The sequence below is a fragment of the Magnolia sinica genome, chromosome 2, assembly GCF_029962835.1.
Source record: "Magnolia sinica isolate HGM2019 chromosome 2, MsV1, whole genome shotgun sequence".
NCBI lineage: Eukaryota > Viridiplantae > Streptophyta > Magnoliopsida > Magnoliales > Magnoliaceae > Magnolia > Magnolia sinica.
The window spans coordinates 95,147,251-95,169,701 of NC_080574.1; the positions used below are offsets into that span (position 1 = coordinate 95,147,251).

General features: G+C 40.5%; 1 protein-coding gene across 1 annotated transcript; it reads right to left on the reverse strand.

Annotated features, from left to right (window-relative positions):
* Positions 1-4,674: 4,674 nt before the first annotated feature.
* On the reverse strand, positions 4,675-12,810 carry LOC131226384 (U-box domain-containing protein 13-like). The gene is made up of 2 exons (XM_058222145.1): positions 12,444-12,810; positions 4,675-4,916 (listed from the first exon to the last, which is right to left on the reverse strand). The coding sequence occupies exons 1-2, from the start codon at positions 12,808-12,810 to the stop codon at positions 4,675-4,677; spliced, it is 609 nt and encodes a 202-aa protein (XP_058078128.1).
* Between the last annotated feature and the right edge of the window lie 9,641 nt (positions 12,811-22,451).

Below are 22,451 nucleotides of genomic sequence, written 5' to 3' on the forward strand. Positions count from 1 at the left end.
CTTACTGTTAAGGAGGTGGGCTGCAATGGCAAACCACCTATCTAATACAAATGCAACTACTCACACCATTTCTGATGCAGAGACATGTGATGACCTAACCATATATGCATGTATAATTAGGTTGAAGAGTGCCTCTTAGGATAGAATCACGTAAACAATAAAAATGGAGGGTCTAGGGATATGACGATATCTCAGATCTACCATAAGTTAGTCCATAATAAAGTTGGGATCCAATTCTCCTTATTAGCGATCCCTCTTTTTTGTTCAAATCAAAAGGGTATATCTAGAGAGGAACGAAAGGGATGAAGAAGAGAGATATGTTTGAGATGAGAGGGAGTATGAATTCTAGGGCATCAAAGAAAAGGACAGTTGATTCTTACTTTTTTTGCACCTCGAAGATTTGGAAAGAAGGATAATCTGAAACCGGGTGGTATCCTCAACACCCAAGGGCTAATCTTGAAACCTTAATCTCTTTGGTAAAAGAGGAAGAAAGAAAACACATTTCTATTCATTCAATAATAATAAAATAGGATTTCTCCTCATGTGTATATAAGACATGGAAAAAGTAAAAGTGCACTAAAGCTCCTGAAAATGAGAAAAATAACAAAAATACCAAAAAAGCAAAAAAAAAAGAAAAAAAAGAGTGCACCAAAGTCCCTGAAAACAAGGAAAAGAACAAAAAACGCCTAAAACTAAAAACACCCGCATGATAGGGTGTGAAATCTGTCCCATGTACCTATGGTTAGAGTGCATTCATGTCGCTCCTGCACTCATATCATGTCAGAAAATGGGTCCGAAGGACCCGGTGTCCATCCACATCAACTCCTCTACTCCGGTACTCTATTGGCAATGCCTCCTCCTCTGTTACAGTGTAAATGGTGCACCACTAATGTCCGCATCAAATTCCTTTGAGATTGAATAACATCTCCTTCTTGTTGAATTAGATAATGAGCTAAGCGAGATGTAGAACATAATGACCTAATAATATCAAGATAAACATTTAGATTCCTCTCTTCCAATTCCCACGAACCATTTTGATCATAAGAGGTGGAGGCTATCAAGAAATGTACCTGCCTAATTTTCAATTCTGAGTTCATGGCCTAAAATGAGCTAACAAAACAGATGGCTGGCATGGACAAAAAACATACATCACGATCGGCCCCATCGACTCCTGCCACCACGGAGGTTGGTGTCACCACAACACATTTGCAAACTGATGTTAAAGAAGAAATGTGGCAAGGCTTACATATAACAGAAGAATGGGTAGGATAGTTATAATTTGGGAGATTTTAGAGCATGTTCCATGATCAATGGTGGGGCCCTTCGGACAAACAGTATGGATTAATGAGCAATGACCCACTCTTGAAGTAAGGATCATGGAAATCCTCTCGCATGGGTTTGGTGGGAAATCTAGCAATCATAATTCAATCCTACTCATGGAATCTCAACTACAAATGGTGGTCACTTTTAAATGCACAAAAGAGGAAACAATACCTACTACTTTTACGAAAAGAGAGCAAGGAATTGCAAAGCCATACATATTGTTCTAAATCAAGATAAATGTAATTGAAGTTCAAATGAGAAAAATTTTAAAAAGAAAAGAAAATGTTTAGCCCTCCCTAGTTTGACAAACCTGCACAAAGAACTGACAAGGAAGACCCTGGCTCGTGTAGGGGACCCTCCGATGCCTAAGTCAGGTATGGAATCTAGGTCTCAGTTGAATGGAGGACTTTGGGTTAGAGATTGTGTATACCTTTCACCATTGGGGTACTCTTATTTATAGATGGGGAGAGGCGGTGGTGTAGAGTGCATGCATCTCCTGTTTTGGTAGGGACGAGTCATAGTAGGATTTGAAGTCCTTTCTTAGCAGGAGGATCTCTCTGGATCCTTGGCTAGAATCCCGAGTAGAGCCGTATTGGAATCGGTTTCCTGGATCTTCGGCTGAGATTGTGGATAGACGAGATAGAGGTCAGGTCAGATCCTATAGAGGGTGGGTCTTGCCGACTTGGTTCACGCGATTAAGGTGAGTAGTTAATTGTCTTTCAGAGCATGGTCAGTCAATGATTATTCTAACTATGTTGAGAGGTTGAGCCCGACCTTTTTCTAAACTTGGTCGAGGAGATGAGGGTCAGACCATTGGGTCGTGCCTCCTGTTGTTTGAAGTGCTAACCTGGTTTACATTAGTTGGTCGGTCCATTTTTCCCATAATAGTAAGCCCCTACTTTCTAGTTCGCATAGTGGACTTAATAAGTAGATCGAATTTGCCTAGGTCAGACTGAATTTGGGATCGAACTCGAGATCAGATAAAACTTCATCGTTGAACAGGTCGGGACGTCGAGAAGGCAGATCACTCTATCATTACAAATGATGGGAAGGCGGTGAGCGCGGGGCTTAAAGCGAAGTCAGTGATGATAACATTTCTGGCTTGGTAAGAGAGACAACGTTGTTTGATTGCCGAATGTACAGTTGGGTGCCAGTTGGCTGTGGGTTAGTGTTCAAGATCGGTCTTGGGTTGAGAGCCCGCCATGTGGTCCACAGGGGGGACGTTTGCATGTGACGTTGCGGCCCCTCGTGCCGAGGCATTGATTGCAGGCCATAATTGCGCTGGGCTGGGCATGGATATAAAGGGGGGAGGAACACCCAAAGCCCTTCACTTCTCTCATTTCTCTTGCTCTCCACCGGACTAGGCGATTTCTGGTAAGTCGAAAATCCTTTTCATTTCCCTCTTTCCAGTGGTTTTTCCTTTTTCGATCTATTTTTTCCTTTTCTGGCCTGTTTTTTCCTTTCTTATTTGGTTGGGATGTCAAACTGGTCTAGATTTAGGTCGGCGTTAGGGGCTTTCCACAATGATTCATACCATTCAAACGAGGACACTCGGGCGAATATACCTCTTCCGTCCTCCTTGGACCTTTGGGACGAAATGAAGGAGTACCGGGGAGTTAACGAGGAGGGAGCTCAACCGGGGTCGGGAAGTTCTCATGCTGAGCTTAGGAAGGTTGACACTTTGGGTCCACCATGACAGAGGCCGACCTGGCTCGAATGAGGGAGATTATCAGATCCTGAGTCGTTGGTGCTTAGAGCACCCGGAGTAGGAGAAGTACCAAGCCAACCTCGTGAGGGTGAGTTGGCCATTTATGTCATGGCTCTGCAATGTGGCCTTTGTCTTCCCTTACACCTAGTCGTCTAGAGGGTTGTGTCTACCTTAAGGTTAGCTTTAAGTCAGTTGATCTCGAATGCCTGGAGGTTGTTGATCGGAACTTACGTCCTCTGGCAGCAGCTCAGTCATTTCGAGCTATTGGTGGATGAGTTCCTGTATCTATACAGGGTGAAGATTAACTCCGTGAACTTGGGCAGGTACTATTTTTTAGCCTAGGTCAACCATGGCCAGGCCCTCATAACTGACAACTTTATGTCCAACAAAGGGTGGAAAGATAAATGGTTCTTCATATCCAGGGCGTGGGAAGACTCAACGATTAATGTTCCTGCCGAGTTTATGACTCTAGGTCGGGTGTTGTTGAACTGAAGTAGGTTGAATTTGGTTTGGATTTGTGTTGATTTTTGCTTTTGATTTCTACAATTGTCTTCCCTTGCGTGTGGCTCGAGCTCTCCTTGTCATAGCTCCAACGCATTGCTTGCACAAGACTGTTGAAGCCTGCCTTGAGGAATTGGAGGAAGCTGACCACTCCTTTAGCTCTCTTCCAAGCTGGTATAACCCAGGTCGCCCCGAGACTAGGTATGTTGCTTTAGTTGGGTTTGCTCATCGTTCCTTAATTTCAGTTTCTTTATATACTAACATTGTTGTTTTTTGCAGTTGTGTTTAGCAATTTGCACCCTGTGAAGAGGATGAAGTTGCCCTCCACGACCGATGTGGAGTGGCTCAGAAAAAATATGAAGGAGGAGGCTCGTCGCCGGGGCAGGGCACCGGTTAAGACTATAGCACATCCTCCTGGGATCCCAATACCCATTGAGCAGCCCCAGGCTGCTTTGGACGAGCTGCCCGCTGCCACTGTTGCTGTGGCCAAGGTCGTTGCTTTCGAGATGGAGTAAGCCCATGAGGGGGGGTCTCCCACTCGCGGGTTTGAGGGAGCGCATCCTGCTGCTCCCAAGGCAGAGGGAGGAGCTCGTTTTGTCCTTGGTGTTGGGGTTCCTGCACATGAGGTAGAGTGCAGTAGGTCGACCTCTAGGTTGGGCCCTCTAGCGAAGCTTGCCAGGTGGGCATCTCGCTATGTGGACGAGTGGGACATCACTGCCTTGTCCGACCTCCACCCGATGGACGTGCTGCGGGAGGCGAGGATTTCTCTTCTGAAGTGTGTTCTCGGACTGTTCACTGAGTCTTGCTTCCTTGCGTAGTTTGTTCTAAACTTTGCTTTCTTTTTTAGGTGACTCGCGCCCTCTTTTCAACCCGGCTGGTCTTCCAGGAGGTTGGTTGTGGTTATGAAAAGATCGTGGTTGATCTTCAAACGATGACCTCTGAACTGCATGCTGTGGCTGGAGCTAGGGATGTTGGCATGGCTTCGTCAGAGGCTCTACAAGGAGCTCTGCAGGTGTTGGAGGGTCTTGAGGACCCAGTTGGATGAGGCTCTCCTGGAGGGACCCTCGAAGCAGTCGGCGCTGGAGGACTTGAAGGCCGCTCTTGTAGAGTCAAACTCCAAGTTGACAGAGACTTCGACTCGCCTAGCAGAGGTCGAGGCCTCTATCCCCAAGATAAAGTTGGCCATGGTGGAAGCTTTCAGGGCTTCCGATGAGTGAACGGAGGAGCTCGAGGATTATTTCAACTTGGGTAATGCTCAGTGCGAGGAGCTGATCAGGCTGAAGCATCCGAGCATCGATTTGGATGCCTTGGCTGAGGATGTCACCGAGAATCTTGCTCCCACCGAAGCTCCTACTTCCGCCGAGCCCAGGGTTGGGGACATCCCCTGAGAATTGCCAATATTATTTTACTCTTTTTTTTTTCTTTTTTTTGTTGTACTTATTTTTGTAATCTTTTAATCATATTAATGAAGACTTTTTGTTGTAATGGTCGCTTGTGCAAAAATCTTAACAGTCGAGTTAACCTTTTTAGGCTATGTTTTTTGAAGTAGTAGCGATAGTTGAGGGTCCAACCTCTTCTTTAAGGGCTAAATCGTTAGTGAGGGCATCTTTTTCCTTGTATTAGGGGGAGCCCTCAATAGATTTTTGTAGGTTGAGCACTAGTAGACAGGAAAGTAGAACTAAAAATTCCCTTGACTCGGGATTTTTATTACAGTTTCTTAAGGAAACATGTAGATCGTAGATTCAACTGAGTATCATCTATGTCAATCTGGACGTCCATGATCAACCTTTTTGGTTCATCTTGCTCATTTTGATCATTCTTACTGACTAGGGAGCTTTCATTGTATCTGACGTCACAGTTAGTGATGACCTTACATGTGACCTTGTCAAATAACCTTTAACCTTTCACACCAATGCCATATCCAATAAAGATGTACTTTTTAGCTCTATGGTTTAGGTTATCTCTCTCAATTAACGGTACATGAGAGTAAACCTCACAACTGTAAGTGCTATGTTGTAATTCTAGCACCCGGTATTGTCAAATTTTGTTATGTCAAACCACTTGGAGTCAGTATCTTGTTATGATAAGATGGAAAGTTTAAGATCACCATCGTCAACTCTTCTACATTTTCAAGTTGAAGAACATTGTTAAAGATCGAACACAAACTCAAGTATAATAACAGAAATTCAAAGCTTAAGTTAAAGTTCATGATCACCACTTTATGTCTCAAGAACACAAGCTCTACCTTATGCTCAAGTTCAAGACTACAAGGTCAAGCTTCATGTACTCCAAGATAATCGAGTTACCGAAGCGATCGATGTTTCGATGTTTTAAACTCACATTTAAGGAATGAATAACCCTAGATTGACAATAGGTTAGGTTATGTTAATTATATATTAAATTTGGGTCATTGTATAAGTTTATAGGCTTTTCTTCGACTAGTCCTAGCCTTTGTTCGACTAGTCCAGGCACTGGCTTGACCAGTCCAGGGATTTTTTCAACTTGTCCAAGTTTTGTTGAAGATTTTTTGAATTTTCTGTTGGACTCTCAACAAGTCATGCACACAGCTCAACCAGTCGAGTGAACAGTGCTCGACCAGTTATGTAGTGCTCGACTCAAAGTCTAATATGCTTTTCTAGTCCCACTCGACCATTCGAGTGCATTGCTCGACCAGTCGAGCAGGCCACTCGACCAGTCGAGTAACGGGTTTATCCTATCACGCCAGAATTTTTAAAAATTAGTTGGTGCTTGAACGAGTTGAATCAAACCTTAGACCAGTCGAGGGAACAATATTTCTACCCATAAATAGAGGACATTTCTCAGAATTATTTATAAATTCCAAGCCTAATCAAGTCATTACTCTGAGAGATAAGTCCCTACAATTATGAAGTTATTACTTATTCATTTTAGATTCTTTTATAGCTTTTTGTATTTGATTTTGAGATCTCTTTATTCAATTTTATTCTATTAAAAAGAAAATTTTGATTTATTCTTTTGATATCAAAATCAAATCAAGCTAGCTCCAGGTTGATTTAATTTAAAAATCATTTAGACTTAGAACCCTTTCATTTGTGAGATTGGACATTGAACATCTATGTCTATATCGAATTGGTTCTACTAGGCTACTTCGAAAGAAGAATTTTCAGATAAATACAATTTCATTTTCTATATTTTTGGTTTGTGAGATTCAGCTAGGAAATCTCATTGTGGTGTGTAAGCCCATTTAAAAAACACAATTGTGAAGGTTTTAAGGTGAACCTTGGAAAACCTTATTTCTTAGTGAAAGTCAATATCCCGTGGGTGTGAATATTGGGAGTGGAGTAGTTGTTTGGTTGTTTGTGAATAGTTGGTGTATACACACAAACCACTATAATTCTCGGAGTTTGGATGATGTTGTGATGTATGTGTAGTGCTGAATGTTGTAATTTTCTTTATGCGCTTGTGGTTAATGTTGTAATAATTTAGTTTATTTCCTTCACCTCATTCACAGTTTGAGTTTTTGATACTTACCAACATTCTAGACATCAGGTTGTCCTACCATAAGCCTTGATTTTTGGTGAAAGGTTGTCTTTAGAACTCAGTTTGTATCAACCTCTCAAGACTAGTGCATTTAAGGTTATTATTTAATTGTGTTATCTGTCTTTGTATTCCGCATTTATTTTTATTTGGCAGTCCTATTCACCCCCCCCCCCCTCCCCCTCTCTCTCTTTAGGACTTAAAGCTCGACCTTTTTAACAACCAAATATGCGCAAATCTAAGTAGTCTATCTTATGACTACTCCATACTTCCTCTGTGATCTTACAATCAATTACCGTAGAAGGGGACCGGTTCACCAAATACCAAGCCGTATTAACAGCCTCAGTCCATAGGTCCTTACCCAACTTAGCATTACTTAACATGCATCGGGCCCTCTCCAAGAGAGTCTGATTCATCCGCTTAGCCACATCATTTTGTTCGAGCGTGTGACGCTCTATGTTGTGCCTAATGATCCCTTCATCTTTGCAATATTCATTAAACTCAGTGGAAGTAAATTCTCCACCATTATCAGTCCTTAAAACCTTTATTTTTCATCCTGATTGTTTTTCCACAATTGCCTTCTATTGTCTGAATATGTGAAAACTTCAGATTTACGTTTCACGAAGTAAACCCAAACTTTCCGGGAGTAGTCGTTAATGAATGAGACAAACCATGACAACCCTCCAACGAAAATCAAACTCTTCTTCATATCAGGAATGTGCCTGACCTCAGTCATTGTACTCTCCATCCCATCAAACATCTTGATGCACACTGTACCAATAGCCACAACATTATAAGCATTGTCATTGCCCATAAAGACCTGTCCATTATCATACTCACTATAACTGGTGAACCAAATCCAATGATGAGTCGTGTGATATGAATCTCCTGTGTCATGGATCTACTCATCTCTATGATCATCGTGCAAGTGTCCAATCATAGACATAGACAACACTTCACATGTGTTTGTCTCTTCATCAGATGTGACAACATAGGCCTCCTTGGAAGAAGCCTCGGAGTTTTCTTTCTTTGCTTGTATCCACTCATCCCATAGTTTCGACACTTTAATTTTCCTTTACCATTGCCCTTGGATTTGGATATAGGTCTTGAAGATCCTATACCTCGCTTAGTATTCCTGCCTCTTGTAAGCAGTGCATCAGAAGATGTCCCTATACTACAGTTTATCTTTCTCATGGCCTTCCCTTAAAGGGATGAGATAACGGTGTCCACACTCAAGGACTTATTTCCAGTGCACAATGAGTCCCTAAATAACTCATAAAATGCCAGAAAAGAATTCAACAACATACATGTCTGATCTTCATCTTTGACCACTTCCTCCATGTCCAGCAACTTGCAAATCAATTTATTAAAATTACTGATGTGGGCCTCTACATCTCCACCTTCTGTCATGCTGAAATTGAACAATTACAGCTTCAAGTGTATGCGATTCTCAGTAGACTTTTTAGCATAAAAGTCCTCTAACTTTACCCATAAACTCGCTGCGGTTTTCTCTCTTTGAACGTTGTAGAGAACCTCATCCGTGAGACACAATCGGATAGAGGATAAGGCGTTTTTTTTCAAGAGTATTCCAGTCTTCATCACTCATGTACGGTGATCACTCCTCAAGAGCCCTATCTTCGCCTTGCTTAGTTAAAAAGCTAATCATCTTGACCTTTCATAACTCAAAATTATTTTTCCCTGAGTAGTTATCAATATCAGACTTAATGTTTCCCATTAAGACTAATCCTTCAATTTCAAGCCTGCGCCCCAACATTAGCTCTGATACCACTTGTTGGGGGAACAACGGAAGCATGCATAGATGAATCTAAGATAGCAATTCAAAAGCGTCAAGCAAACAAAAAGAGGACACATGGATTTTAACGTGGAAAAAACTACGATACAAAGCGACAGATGATCACTATGAAAGCAGAAATTACAAAGAGAAAATGCTTACCTGATTTGAACAACCTCGAATCTCACCCTTTCTACACCCCTTTGAAACCCTATAACTATTTAGAAACCCTTAGAATATCTCTTAATCCCATTTACACCCATATATAGCCTTAGAAAGAATCCCAAATGAAATTGAAAATAATCCTGCAATTTCACAGTTTTGCGAAAAATCTATGCAAAATCTATTGATGCTATCGAAGACCTGCTGATATCATCGAAGCTAATCTATCGATGCCGAACACTCATAGATGGTTACGAACTAACACCTCAACTATCTAGAGACAAAACATGATTTTTTGAAAATTCTCGATGGCATGAACACTTATCGATGACATCGAAAAAAGTGCCCAATTAGTCTAGCAACCAACTGAAGAAAGAAGAAAATCTAGAAGACACTGATGGGATCGAGAACTATTCGATGCCATCGAAGGTGACTTCGAACAGACTGGTGATGACATCAACAGACCCAGTAACAAACATGATTTACGACATCTATTACAACATTATTACTATTATTATTATTATTATTATTATTATTATTATTTATTTTGTAAGTTTTACCTTTATTTCAACTATACTCATTTCTCACCAATATCTCTCCACTTGGTCTGAAAGGCCCATTTTCCGATAATGCTTTCGTTCCAAAGAACAAATAGACCCTATAAAAGAAGATATGAAGAAAAAAAAAATCAGATATCTTAAAAGACGCAATATAGGACTTCTTTTTCTTTTCAATTGAAGAATTTCAATTCCTATAAAAAGAGAATTAAACAAATTCAAAAACCCAAAAAAGGGTTGCCCTATTTTTAAAACCTAGAATTAAACCCTTAGTTGAAATCTTCCAATATTCAAAACCCAGAAAAATCTTCTTCCTTTTTTTCATTTCAACTGCAGTATATCAAACAAATTTCAAAAAAAAAAAAAAAAAAAAGAGAAAAAAGGAAAAAAAAAGAGCCCCAAATTATGTAAAAAGAAAAGACTCCTCTTTTTTCTCTTCCTTTTCTTCTACTTTGGATGTTACCATTCATATTCCCCAAAACAACAACTCTTGGATGGAAAAAAGAAATCAGTATAAATGTGCATTTTGAATTTCTTGTACCTGATAGAAAATAAATAAATAAATAAATAAATAAAACAAAAAGCAGAAATAAAAATTTGTTACTTTTTATAAAAGCTCAAAGATTTTGAGACATAAGTCAGACTAAATAAAAAATAGCAGAACTTTTAATCCACTTCAATAGTTAAGTCAAATGCTAGCCCTACCTCAAGTACACGTACAAAATTGTTGAAATACAAAGAGGTTTCACCAGATAAGGATGGATTGATGGATCACAGATTAGCAAAACTGTTGATAACCTGCCTGTCGACAGAAGCCATTAGTATTTCAACAAACCCATTTACTAGGTTTCACCAGATAAGCATGAATTGTTGGATCGGCCTTTGAGTCCTTCCATATCCTTGCAACCTTTAAAACAGCTGCTTCACATTCTTGCAAGTCCTCTGAAGTGCATAGACATGAAGGGCCCGTTTGGATACTACCAAATAGTAGGTAACTTTTAATTTTCTTATTTCTTAATAAGTTAGTTTTGTTATTAAACTTAAATAAGTTACTTTTTTAACTTAAATAAGTTACTTTTAGAAAAAGTAACTTATTTTCACTATTTTTATTTTTATTTTTATTTTTTTATTTTTATTTTTTGTTGCTTTCAACTTCATAATGTAACTTATTGCCTTCCTTTTTATTGGTAACACAAGTTAGGAAACTATTTAAGGGAATATGCTCCATGTGGCTATGAACCCTTTCTAAGTTCATGAGAGTGGAAAATCATCCAATGAATGAGTAGATATCTAGTGGGCGGGTGACGGACAATTTCATGGCCATGATGGATCAGAAAAGGCCCGATCGGAAGCGGAGGTTATCTGGACCGTCCAAACTTAAAACGGACATATCTCGCAAACCGGAATGAGCCATCAGACGTACCATATATGATTTTGAGGTAGGATGAGCTACTTTAGCCACTCAAGCATGCTGAATTTGTGAAATACCATCAGATTGACGGTCGAATCCCTATTTTAATTTCGTTTTTACTAATTATAGTAAGTTTTAGTTTGAGCATAACTCTTCATCCGTCGGGCTTTAGGAGTTGCACTCAACATGAAAAGTGCTTAGAATAATTAGGAGAACATCATGCTTTGACCAAATAGGACACTTACTATTTTTGGCCAAAAACCATACACACTAGTAGGAATCATGACTCTATAAATAGTAAGTTTACTATTTATAGTAAGTTGCGAACTCTAGGAGTTTTAGTTGTAGTTTAATTCTGAAACTTCTTCCATGGCTTAGTATCCCTATTTAAAAGGTTGTAGACTCGTTTATTTCAAATATCAATCAAATTACAAATTTTATAAAATTTATTTTATATTTTCCTTGTTTCTTTCCTCGCAAATTCGAGAAGTCTCTGTGAGGAGTCCAGAGAAGCTTTGTGGATTCGGAGTAGTTATCCTTGAGGAAGATGGTGATCAACTTCATCATGCTCATCCCTACGTCAGCCTCACATGATGATGGCCCATATTGACGTGGCCCCACATGATGGACAATCCACATCAAAGGTCCATCCCTAATGATGAATGACCCACATCCAAGGCAAGCCTCGCATGATGGGCAACCCACATTAAAGGTGGACACCACATGATGGAAAATTATAAATGGTGGGCCCCACATGATGGATGATCCACATCAAGGTGGGCCCCACATTATGGATAATCCACATCAAAGGTCGACATAATGACGAGTGGCTCATATCCAAGGCGGGTCCCACATGATGGACGGCTCACATCGGAGGTGGGCCCACATGATGGATGATCCACATCAAAGGTGTATTCCACATGATAGATATTAGATATTGAAGATGGGCCCCACATGATGGATATGACTAACATCAAAGATGAGCCCTACCTAATGAACTGTGCCCATTAAAGTTTGGCCCCTAATGATGAATCACCCACAACCAAGGTGTCCCTGCATGATGGATGGCTCACATCAAAGGTGCGGCTACACAATAAATGATCCACATCAAAGGTTGGCCCCACATGATGGACCGTGGATGTGAAGGAACCAAAGAGGCTTTCTGGATAATTACCCGTGATATTGGAGACCAAATATGCTTTTTTACTTTTTGGATGATAAGTACATGTTTGCCAATTATATTTATCCACTGATTAAGTAGAAATCAAGATAAACTACTTAGGCATAAGTACCTTATCTAAATTAACTTACGATTCAAACGCCTGAAGTGTAAGGCTTTAAACTGTTTATAACACTTTCAGTGGCTGCTTGAGATATCACACTGGTTGGAGAGGTAGCGACTACAGACTGCATGAATCTTCTGTTGATTTTTTGGCCTTTAATACCATCATTTGTAGTTCGTGGGATGAGAACATTGATGGCCACTGATGGGGTTGACTTCAATGGCAATTCTCTCAAAGATGTGGAGCTTAGGGATGCTCTTGGGGGTTTCGGAGTAGGAAAATTCTTGGGCACGATCGGGATATTGTTCCTTCCAGGGGGTGATTATTAGTCTCTTCAACACATAGTTTGTTTTGGGTAGAATAGTTGCAGAGAGAAGCTGACGGTTAATGGGGCACGTAGTTTTTCCCAGTCTTAACCATTCTTGGATTGTCCGTCTCTCATATGTTTGGCCTGTTTCAAGAGTCACTGGGTCACTAAAGAGCTGGCCTGTGATAGTATAGACAAAATCTTTTGGAGGTCTTGTTCGAGGAGTTATATCAGATGATGGGGGAGACATGCTGCTCTGGCTCACTTCTTCCACTGTTTCGCTGTGGAAACTACAGAATCAAGGAGATTTATGTCAGTGCATGTTTTGGTTGTGTTACGTATACTGAAGTACTTTAACGGAGGAATTACATGATTCTCAACAAAAGAAGTAAGACCAAAGTTTAAATGATCCTTATCATTGATCTGATGATCCCCACCATGGGCGTGGATCATGCCTGAAATATCTGCTGGATTGGTTTATCCAATCTATCCAATCTTTTGGCCTTTTTCAGTTGACTGCAAATATGTCCTATATTTCTTTTTCAATAGTCTGGATCATCAAAATGTGGGCTCCAATTGTACAAACTAAAGACATCACTGATGCTACACAACTTTCAGTGAAGGATCATAAAATTCTCTCCCAAATGACTCCGAGAAGGAAAAAAAAAGAAAAAAGAAAAGGAAATGAATCCAATCAAAGACCTCTTCCAATGGCATGTTGGCCAAAAAAACATGATAAGGAAATAGAAATATGTTGAGATGTGGAGTCACATCTGGGTAATGCCACTCGACCGGTTAAGGGCTGGCTCGACTCAAAGTCCGGCGAGCTATGATTTTTTGGGTCCGCAGTGCTTGACCGGTCGAGGCCCTTGCTCGACCAGTGGAGCAACCTGCTCGACCAGTCGAGGTTATGTAGATTCGTTTTCGAATTTTGCACGGACTGCGGATTTTTGTGACGGTTTCGCAAGAGGTGCGAAAGGGAAGTTGCCTAAACTATAAATAGGGGTCCCTAGGGCTTTTCTAGAATTATAGGAGTTATTCTAAAGTGTGGGCAAATGGTTTTCTGTATACATCTAAGGGAAAATGTTAGTATATTAATTGCTTGTAATCTCATTTTTTTCGTAGTGGAAGTTTGCACCCATGGTTTTTTACCCTTGTTTGGGGTTTTTCCATGTATATCTTGTCTTGTGGTTTGTTTGGTATACTTTGATTCTACTTTTAGATTATATTTCTTTCTGTTTATCGTTTGTGGGTGAGACCGGAGATTGGATCTCAGTTCACTGCGTTGTTGGTGTGCTGCGCAACAACTGGTATCAAAGATATTTGTTTAGTTCTATTAGGAGCGATGACGGAAGAATGAAAGACTAGAATTGAGAAGTTTGATGGTTCAAACTTTGCGTTCTAGAAGATGCAGATGGAGGAATATCTGTATTAGAAGGACCTCTATATTCCTCTAGAAAGAAAAGAGAAAAAAAATCAGAAAAGATGACAGATGATGAATGGTCTTTATTGGATCGGAAGGCTTTAGGAACGATCCGACTCTCTTTGTTTAAGAGCATCGCCTTTAATATATCCAAGGTAAAGACCACAAAAGAATTACTGAAAGCCCTAACTACGATGTATGAAAAACCCTCAGCATCCAATAAGGTTCATCTTATGAAACAGCTATTCAACATAAAGATGTCAGATGGTGGGAGCGTAGCTGAACATTTAAATGACTTCAATACAGTCATGAGCCAGTTGGAATCCGTTGGTATTGTTTTTGAGGACGAGGTCAGGGCGTTATTGATCTTGTCCAGTTTGCCAGATAGTTGGGATGGTTTGGTGATTGCTATGAGAAATTCTTCAGGGTTGATAAAGCTGAAATTTGATGATGTGGCTGGTCTAATTCTCAGCGAAGAATCTACAAGAAAGACATCAGGAGTTTCAGGGGATTCAAGGAATGTTTTAAACGTTAAAGAAAGAGGAAGATCGCTGAACAAATGAGGCAATAAACATAGATGTTTTAAGTCGAGGAAAAAGTCCAAGGGACTGAAAGACAAACACGGGTGTTGGCATTGAGGCAAGAAGGGGCACATGAAATGTTATTGCAAGGCCCTTAAGAAACAAGAAGGAAGCTCTCAAGGTGGGAAAGATTCAATGAATTTATTTGATGAGAGTGACACAGAGGCGTTAATCTTGTCTCTTAATGCGAGGAATGAATCTTGGGTCATAGACTCAGGTGCTTCGTTTCATGTCACTTCGTGTGAGGAAGTTCTGTGTGATTATGTGTCAGATAACTTTGGGAGAGTCTACCTAGGTGATGATGAGCCATGCAGTATTGTTGGAAAGGGAGATGTTCATATAAATTAGAAAGAGGGAACAACTTTGAAATTGAAGGATGTCAGACATGTAACGAGTTTGAAACAGAATTTGATCTCAGTGAGGTAGTTGCCCGATACCGGATATATGACGACATTCACTAGTGATTCCTAGAATATCAGAAAAGATGCCTTTATGATATCTCGAGGAAAGAAGGAAGGAACTTTGTACGTGACTTCAGGATCGTATAGTTCACTCACAATTGTATCAACTGAGTGAATCGTCAATTATGACATTAGAGGTTGGGACATATGAGTGAGAAAGGGATGAAAGTGCTATTGTCAAAAGGGAAGCTACCAGGTCTGAAGTCTATTGACTTGGAATTCTGCGAGGATTGCGTGTATGGAAAGCAGAAGAGAGTAAGTTTCAAGAAAACAGGACGTGCTCCAAAGACACATCTATTGGAGTTTGTATACACTGATGTGTGGGGACTGACACAGGTATTATCTTTTGGTGGCTCACGTTATTTTCTTTCTTTTATTGATGATGCTAATAGAAAATTGTGTGTCTATTTCTTAAAGCATAGATCTGATGTATTTGATGTATTTAAGAAGTGAAAAGTAATGGTAGAAAATGATACAGGTAAAACAGTAAAATGTCTTAGATTAGATAATGGGGGAGAATACTGTGATAAGATATTTGAGGAGTATTGTGCAGCAAATGGAATTAAACTTCAGAAAATAATTCGAGGGACATCACAACAGAACGGTGTAGCTGAGCATATTAACAGGACTATCCTTGAGCGCTCTAGGAGCATGAGGTTGCATGCAGGGTTGCCCAAGACGTTTTGGGCAAATGCTGTGAATACTGTTGCATATCTCATCAATAGAAGTCCCTTAGTACCATTGGATGGTGGGCTAATAGAAGAAACGTAGACTGAAAAAGAAGTGAACCTTGCATATCTCAGAGTGTTCGATTGCACTTCATTTGTTCACATTGATGCAGAACACAGAAACAAGCTGGATGCGAAGTCCAGGAGGTGCACGTTTATAGGCTATGGGCAGCATGATTTTGGCTATAAGTTTTGGGATACAGAAAATAGAAAAATCATCAGAAGTAAAGATGTGGTCTTCAATGAAAAAGTGATGCTTAAGGATAGTATGCAATAAAACAAGACCGATGAGAAAGAATTCGTAGAGTTAGCAGAGTTATCGGACACGGGTGTTACAGTGCCACAGGATGATCATACACAGGAGCATTATGAGGCAGAGCCACAGACACCGGTTGTAAGGAGGTCTACTCGGGAGAGAGACCCACGGTCCGATACTCACCCTCCTTACATTATCTACTGCTTACATATAGTGGTGAACCAGAGTGTTTTGAAGAGGCATTACAGTCAGATACACAGGTTAAGTGGGAGCAGGCCATGGATGATGAGATGGACTCTCTTGAATCAATTCGTACATGGGAGCTAGTCACTCTACCTAAGGGTAAGAAAGCTCTCCATAACAAGCGGGTTTACAGACTGAAGGAGGAGCATGATGGTTCGAAATGGTAAAAGGCTATATTGGTTGTGAAAGGGTTTTAACAAAAGGCATGTATTGATTTCATTGAAATATTTTCACCGGTAGTGAAAATGTCTACGATTCGCATAGTCTTGAGTATAGTGGCTACAGAGGACTTATATCTAGAGCAGCTAGATGTTAAGACAGCCTTTCATCATGGGGACCTTGAAGAAGAGATATATATGCATCAACCGACAGGATATGCGGCATCAGGAAAGAAAAACAATGTGTGTAGACTGAAGAAGAGTCTATATGACCTGAAGCAAGCCTTGAGGCAGTGGTACAAGAAGTTCGACAGTTTCATGTCGGGAAACGGTTTTAAGAGATGTCATGCAGACCACTGTTACTATTTGAAGAAGTTTGATACGTTGTACATCATCCTTCTTCTGTTCGTTGATGATATACTTGTGGCCGGTTTAAGCATGAAGGACATCTCAGATCTCAAAAGACAACCGTCTAGAGAATTTTCCATGAAGGATTTAGGAGCTGTAAAACAAATTATAGGCATGAGGATAAAGCGTGACAGGAAAAACAAGAAACTGGTTTTGTCATAGGCAGAGTACATAGCTAAGTTACTTGATCGATTCAGTATAGGAGGTGTTAAGCTGGTTAGCACTCTATTAGCCAATCACTTCAAGCTTTTTAAGGAGCGTGGTACAGACAAAGGGGGAACGGGACTACATGGCTAAAGTCCCATACGCATCAGCTATTGGGAGTCTCATATATGTTATGGTGAGCACGAGGCCAGACATTGCTCAAGCAGTGGGAGTTGTTAGCAAGCTCATGAAAAATTCCGGGAAGGAACATTGGGAAGTTGTGAAGTAGATCCTCAAATACCTGGTAGGTACTGTGGATATAGGGTTGTGCTATGGTGGATCAGAAATCAAGCTACAAAGCTACGTAGATTCAGATTTGACAGGAGATATCGATAGCAGAAGAAGCATTGTAGGTTATGTCTTTACTCTGGGTAGTGCAGCAGTCAGTTGCGTCTCTCAGTTACAGAAGATAGTATCTATTAGTACAACGGAAGCAGAATATGTTGTAGCTACAGAAGCATGCAAGAAGATGGTGTGAATGTAAGGTTTCATAGAAGAGTTGGATAAGAAGCAAGCAGATTGCAAGTTGTACAGTGACAGTCAGAGTGCAATACACTTGTCTAAGAATTTAGCCTTTCATTGAAGGACAAAGCATATTGACATCAAATATCACTTCATACGTTCATTATTGGAAGATGGATTGATTGCTCTGAAGAAGATTCATACAAGTGAGAATTCTGCGGATATGCTGACCAAGGCAGTCACACAAGAGAACTTGAAGCTTTATTCAGCTTTGATTGGTCTTCAGGCTTGAAGATGGGGAGGTGGTGCACTCCGGATGTAGAAGACGAAGGTTTATGGAGATATGTATCCAAGTGGGAGATTGTTGAGATGTGGAGTCACATCTAGGCAGCGCCACTCGAACAGTCGAGTGGGCTGCTTGACCGGTCGAGGGGCCCACTTGATCGGTCGAGGGTTGGCTCGACTCAAAGTCCAACAAGCTATGATTTTTTGGGTCTGCAGTGCTCGACCGGTCGAGGCCCTAGCTCAACCAGTCAAGGTTACGTGGATTCATTTATGGATTTTGTACGAACTATGGATTTTTGAGACAGTTTCGCAAGAGGTGCGAAAGGGAAGTTGCCTAAACTATAAATAGGGGTCCCTAAGGCTTTTCTAAGGTTATGGGAGTTATTCTAAGGTGTGGGCAAAGAGTTTTCTCTATACATCCAAGGAAAAGGTTACTATATTGCTTGTAATCTCGTTTTCTTCATAGTGGAAGTTTGCACCCGTGGTTTTTTACCCTTGTTTGGGGTTTTTCCACGTATATCTTATCTTGTGGTTTGTTTGGTATGCTTTGATTCTACTTCTAGATTATATTTATTTCTGTTTATCGTTTGTGAGTGAGACCGGAGATTGGATCTCGTTTCATTACATTGTTGGCGTGCTGCGCAACAAAATAATCCTCATGTGAACTCAAAAAACCCATAACTTTGAATTTTAAAAAAATCATTTCTTACCCATCCAGCGAAACTTGGTTCTTTATATTTCTAAAACTCAATACTCCTATTGCAATTGAAGCTCTTCCTGCAATTTTAACGTACTTCAGGTTCATTAACTGTTTGTTGCACGACGTCCTCCACATCATCAATTGTTGGTGGGAATTGATCATAACCCCGTATAAGATCTGCTGCTGGATATTCCGCACTGGCGAGGATTCCCAAGCCGTCATCAATTGGATTGATCATCATCATCAAGCCACTCCACTTCTCTAAATGGATATTCCCAAGCTACGCCACGTACCTGTGCATATAAAGGTCAAGTGCAACCAACAACCACTAAGCCACCTTCACTTGAAAAGTCAATAATCAATAGTTGATACATGTGTTTGAAGAGCCGCTGAGCATGGAAGGAGCAGATCTAAAATGGCAGGCATCCTTAAACCTCACTAGGCTCATTCATGAAAAGACCAAGCCCATATTAGATTTGGGTCAGGCTTGGGTTGACATAGATATGGCCCCAGCCCAAGCCAGCTTACATCCCATTTATATTGTCATATTACATTGTAACTCATGTTCGGAAGCACTTTGGAAATAAAAGGAGAGTGACATTTTCTTTTAAAGTTATTTCATAAGAAGCATTCTGAGAGACCAAAAAATAGAAAAGAGCAAACCGGAAGTGATCAAGACTATTGGAACCTTAAAACAATCGTATTTCACAAACTGGAATGATTTTTTCGACATATCATATATGATTTTAGGTAGGAGAAACTATTTTAGCCAACCAACCCCGCTATGTCGGGTTACCCACGTCAGATTTGAGAGATTCCATCGGATCGACGGTTAAAAGTCCCATTTATTTTCATTTTTACGATAAATAGTAAGTTTTAGTTCAATCATAACTTTTAATCCTTCGAGTTGTAGGAGTTGTGCCCAACATGAAAAGGGCTCAGAAAAATTAGGAGAATAACATGGTTAGGCCAAATTGGACTCTTACTATTTTTTGCCGAAAACCATGATGTCTAATGGGAATGATGACCGTCGATAAATAGTAAGGTTACTATTTATAATAAGTCACATTTTTAAGGAGTTTCAGTTTAAAACTTCGTCTTAGGTTTGAGTTCACTATTTAAAGGATTGTAATTTCTTTTCTAAATCATCAATTAATTTATTTTCAATTTTATTAGAAATTATTTCTATTTTATCCCTCATGGATTTGAGGAAACTCTATGAGGAATCTAGAGAGCTCTATAGATTCGAAATAGTTATCCATGAGGAAGACAGTGATCGACCTCATCACGTCCTTCCCTATGTCAATTGGTATTAGAGAGAGGACTCTCCTTGGGCAGATGTCAAGTAACAACAGAATGAACTAAAATTATGTGGACTGTGATATAGGGATTCATTATCTTTTGGGAAGAATGAAAGATTTCCACTGGGAGAGTTAGTTGACCATACAATGATTATAGCTAACCCTCGATCGTATTTCAGATGCACTAATTATGCCCTGAGCCCAAGGTGATGCTCAGTCATCTGTTATCACTATATAGCATAACCCCAATTTTTGTAGAATGCTTCCGGAGGTAAATTGTAGGGCTACCCTAGATGAGTCGAACTCCAACGATGAGGACATGTAAGACCCGACCTGAGTTCGCATGTGTGCATGTGTGTGTGTGAGTATGCATCTCATTCATCTTAGTCCCGCGGTCCTACCGGTGGAATTTCGACGACCTGCAACCATCGGATAGTGTTTGCGGTCATCCTTAAGTCCGGTCACGTAGACCCGATTCGGATTGAGCCGAAACCTGTGCCATCTTGTCAGCTTCGTCGTTGCGGTTCCAACGCCGTGTCTCGTGCGTAAATCGGACGTTTCTATCTAAAGTTGTAGGCCGTGCATTATTGGGGCCACTGATCATGATGTGGGACCCACTGGTGCTTGTGCACATTTTTCTAGGTGAAACCCACCTTGGAATCCCATCATTACCTAGCTTAACCTACAAGCTACCCTACACCTTTTTTTAATAGCTAGTATGATGGATTTGCCTAAACCTAAGCAATGATTGCTCTCTTTCTTAAAAAAACTATGACGCATTTCTCTATCCTAAGCCCCTCTTTTTCAGCAAAATTCAGATTTTTCCCTTCTCTAGGAGAAACTCATCATTTCTTGCCTTAAAATCCTCTTTCTTCTCTTCTTCTCTAGCAACTTTCCTCCATTATTCCAGCACGCTTTCACTTATATAATCCCCCATCTAACCCTTGAAGAAAGATCTCAACCTTAAATCCATGTACCTTGGAGCTTGAAGACCATCTTGGAGGTGTTTGCTTGAAGAACTTGTAGGTGGGTGTGCATGTACTTAGAATCTTAGGATCTACATTTCTTCTTCTTATTTCTTCTCTTCACCTCATGTTTGAAGCATGTGGGGCCCATCAAATGATGGTGGAGGCCCCATGTCTTCTTGGATGTGGCTATCGGTCCAACCTTTTGTGCATGCATAATTCATGGGTGGGGCCATTCTCCATGGACCCCACCATGGTTTCTTTTCTTAGTTAGAAGGATCCTTAGGTCATCTAGACCCTTGATCCTTGGTGAAGATGGCATCTCTACCATTGGATTTTGATCTAAAGATGCATGCATGGGTAGATCTTGTAATACCATCAATATAGTGAGATGTGTGGTTTGTGAGGAAGAGAAGGGCCTCAATGTGGCGAAGTCCCTTCCCTGGTGGCTGATTCTCTCTCTTCTCTTAATAATCACTTATTTTTCTGAGGTGTGTGGCCCACCATTTAGCTTGGAAATATCCAGACCGTCCAAGTGGGGTGGACGCCCATAGCAGTCCACTCCATGGATGGTGATGATTTGTTGCCCCCTTTAGATGCATATGCAATGGATTTTTATATTGGGAATAGGTCTGGATGTTTTTCGGGCCCACTGTAGTAGATCACAACTCAGGTTTCATGGGGTGTTTTCCCCTTGATTTGAATTATATACTCAGTTTATTTCATTAGCATGTCGCTGTCCAAAAAATTTCTGGACAGTTTCTGGTGAGTTTTGGGTCAGATTTTTGAACTGATTAGGGGACTGTTTCTACCCATTTGATATAATTTTCTTGAAGGTGTGGACCCCACCTAAATGTACCCCAAAATTTACCTCGATCTGACCTTGATTGAGGTCCCAAAGGGGTGGTCCAAGTGGGGTGGACAATCTAGATTTTCTGGACTGTCCGGCAATATTGCAGTTTAGAAATTCAAAAATACATAATAGTTTTTGTAATAGTGGGCCACTTTTGTGGAACCTACCTTGTATTTCACTTGTATGGGGAGGTTAGAATTAATTTTCTCTAATTTTTGGAGAACTTGGGCCCACCCCTTTGGGGTGTTCAAATTAGGGACAACTCTACTTTAATTTTCTGTTGTGCAGTCCAGCAATGTAATCTGATAAAAGCTTTAATTCATAAATATTTATTCTATAGGTGGGCCACTTTTCTATACTCCATCTTGTTGTAATCTTGATGAGAGACCTTGGGCCCAAATTTCAGGAATTTTGGAGGCACAGAACCCACCCATTTAAATGACCCAAATTCAGGACAATGGATAACTATTTTTCCAGCAGTATTCCACCCTGGATAGGTTGAAATTCCAAAATTTATTGAAATACTTGTGGGTGTCTAAAAATTATGAAAATTTACAGGGAGGTGACCTACCCATGGTGGGACCTACGTACAAATTTTTGGGGCCAGTAGACCCCTATGTACACCGTGGCAAGGGCCGGACTGGCCCACCACGTTGGGACATCCAGGTCAGTCCAATTTTCTAGACAGACCATTTTATTTGAATTAATTAAAATATTTCTAGGTGTCTAAAAATCTTTAAATTTTGTGGGGGAATGTCTTACCTATGAAAGTATCACCCTATAAAATTTTAGAGCCATTGGGCCCTTTTACTGCTGGTGGTGCGGCCTGGAGTGGCTCATCAGGCAGGGACGCCCAGGCTGGG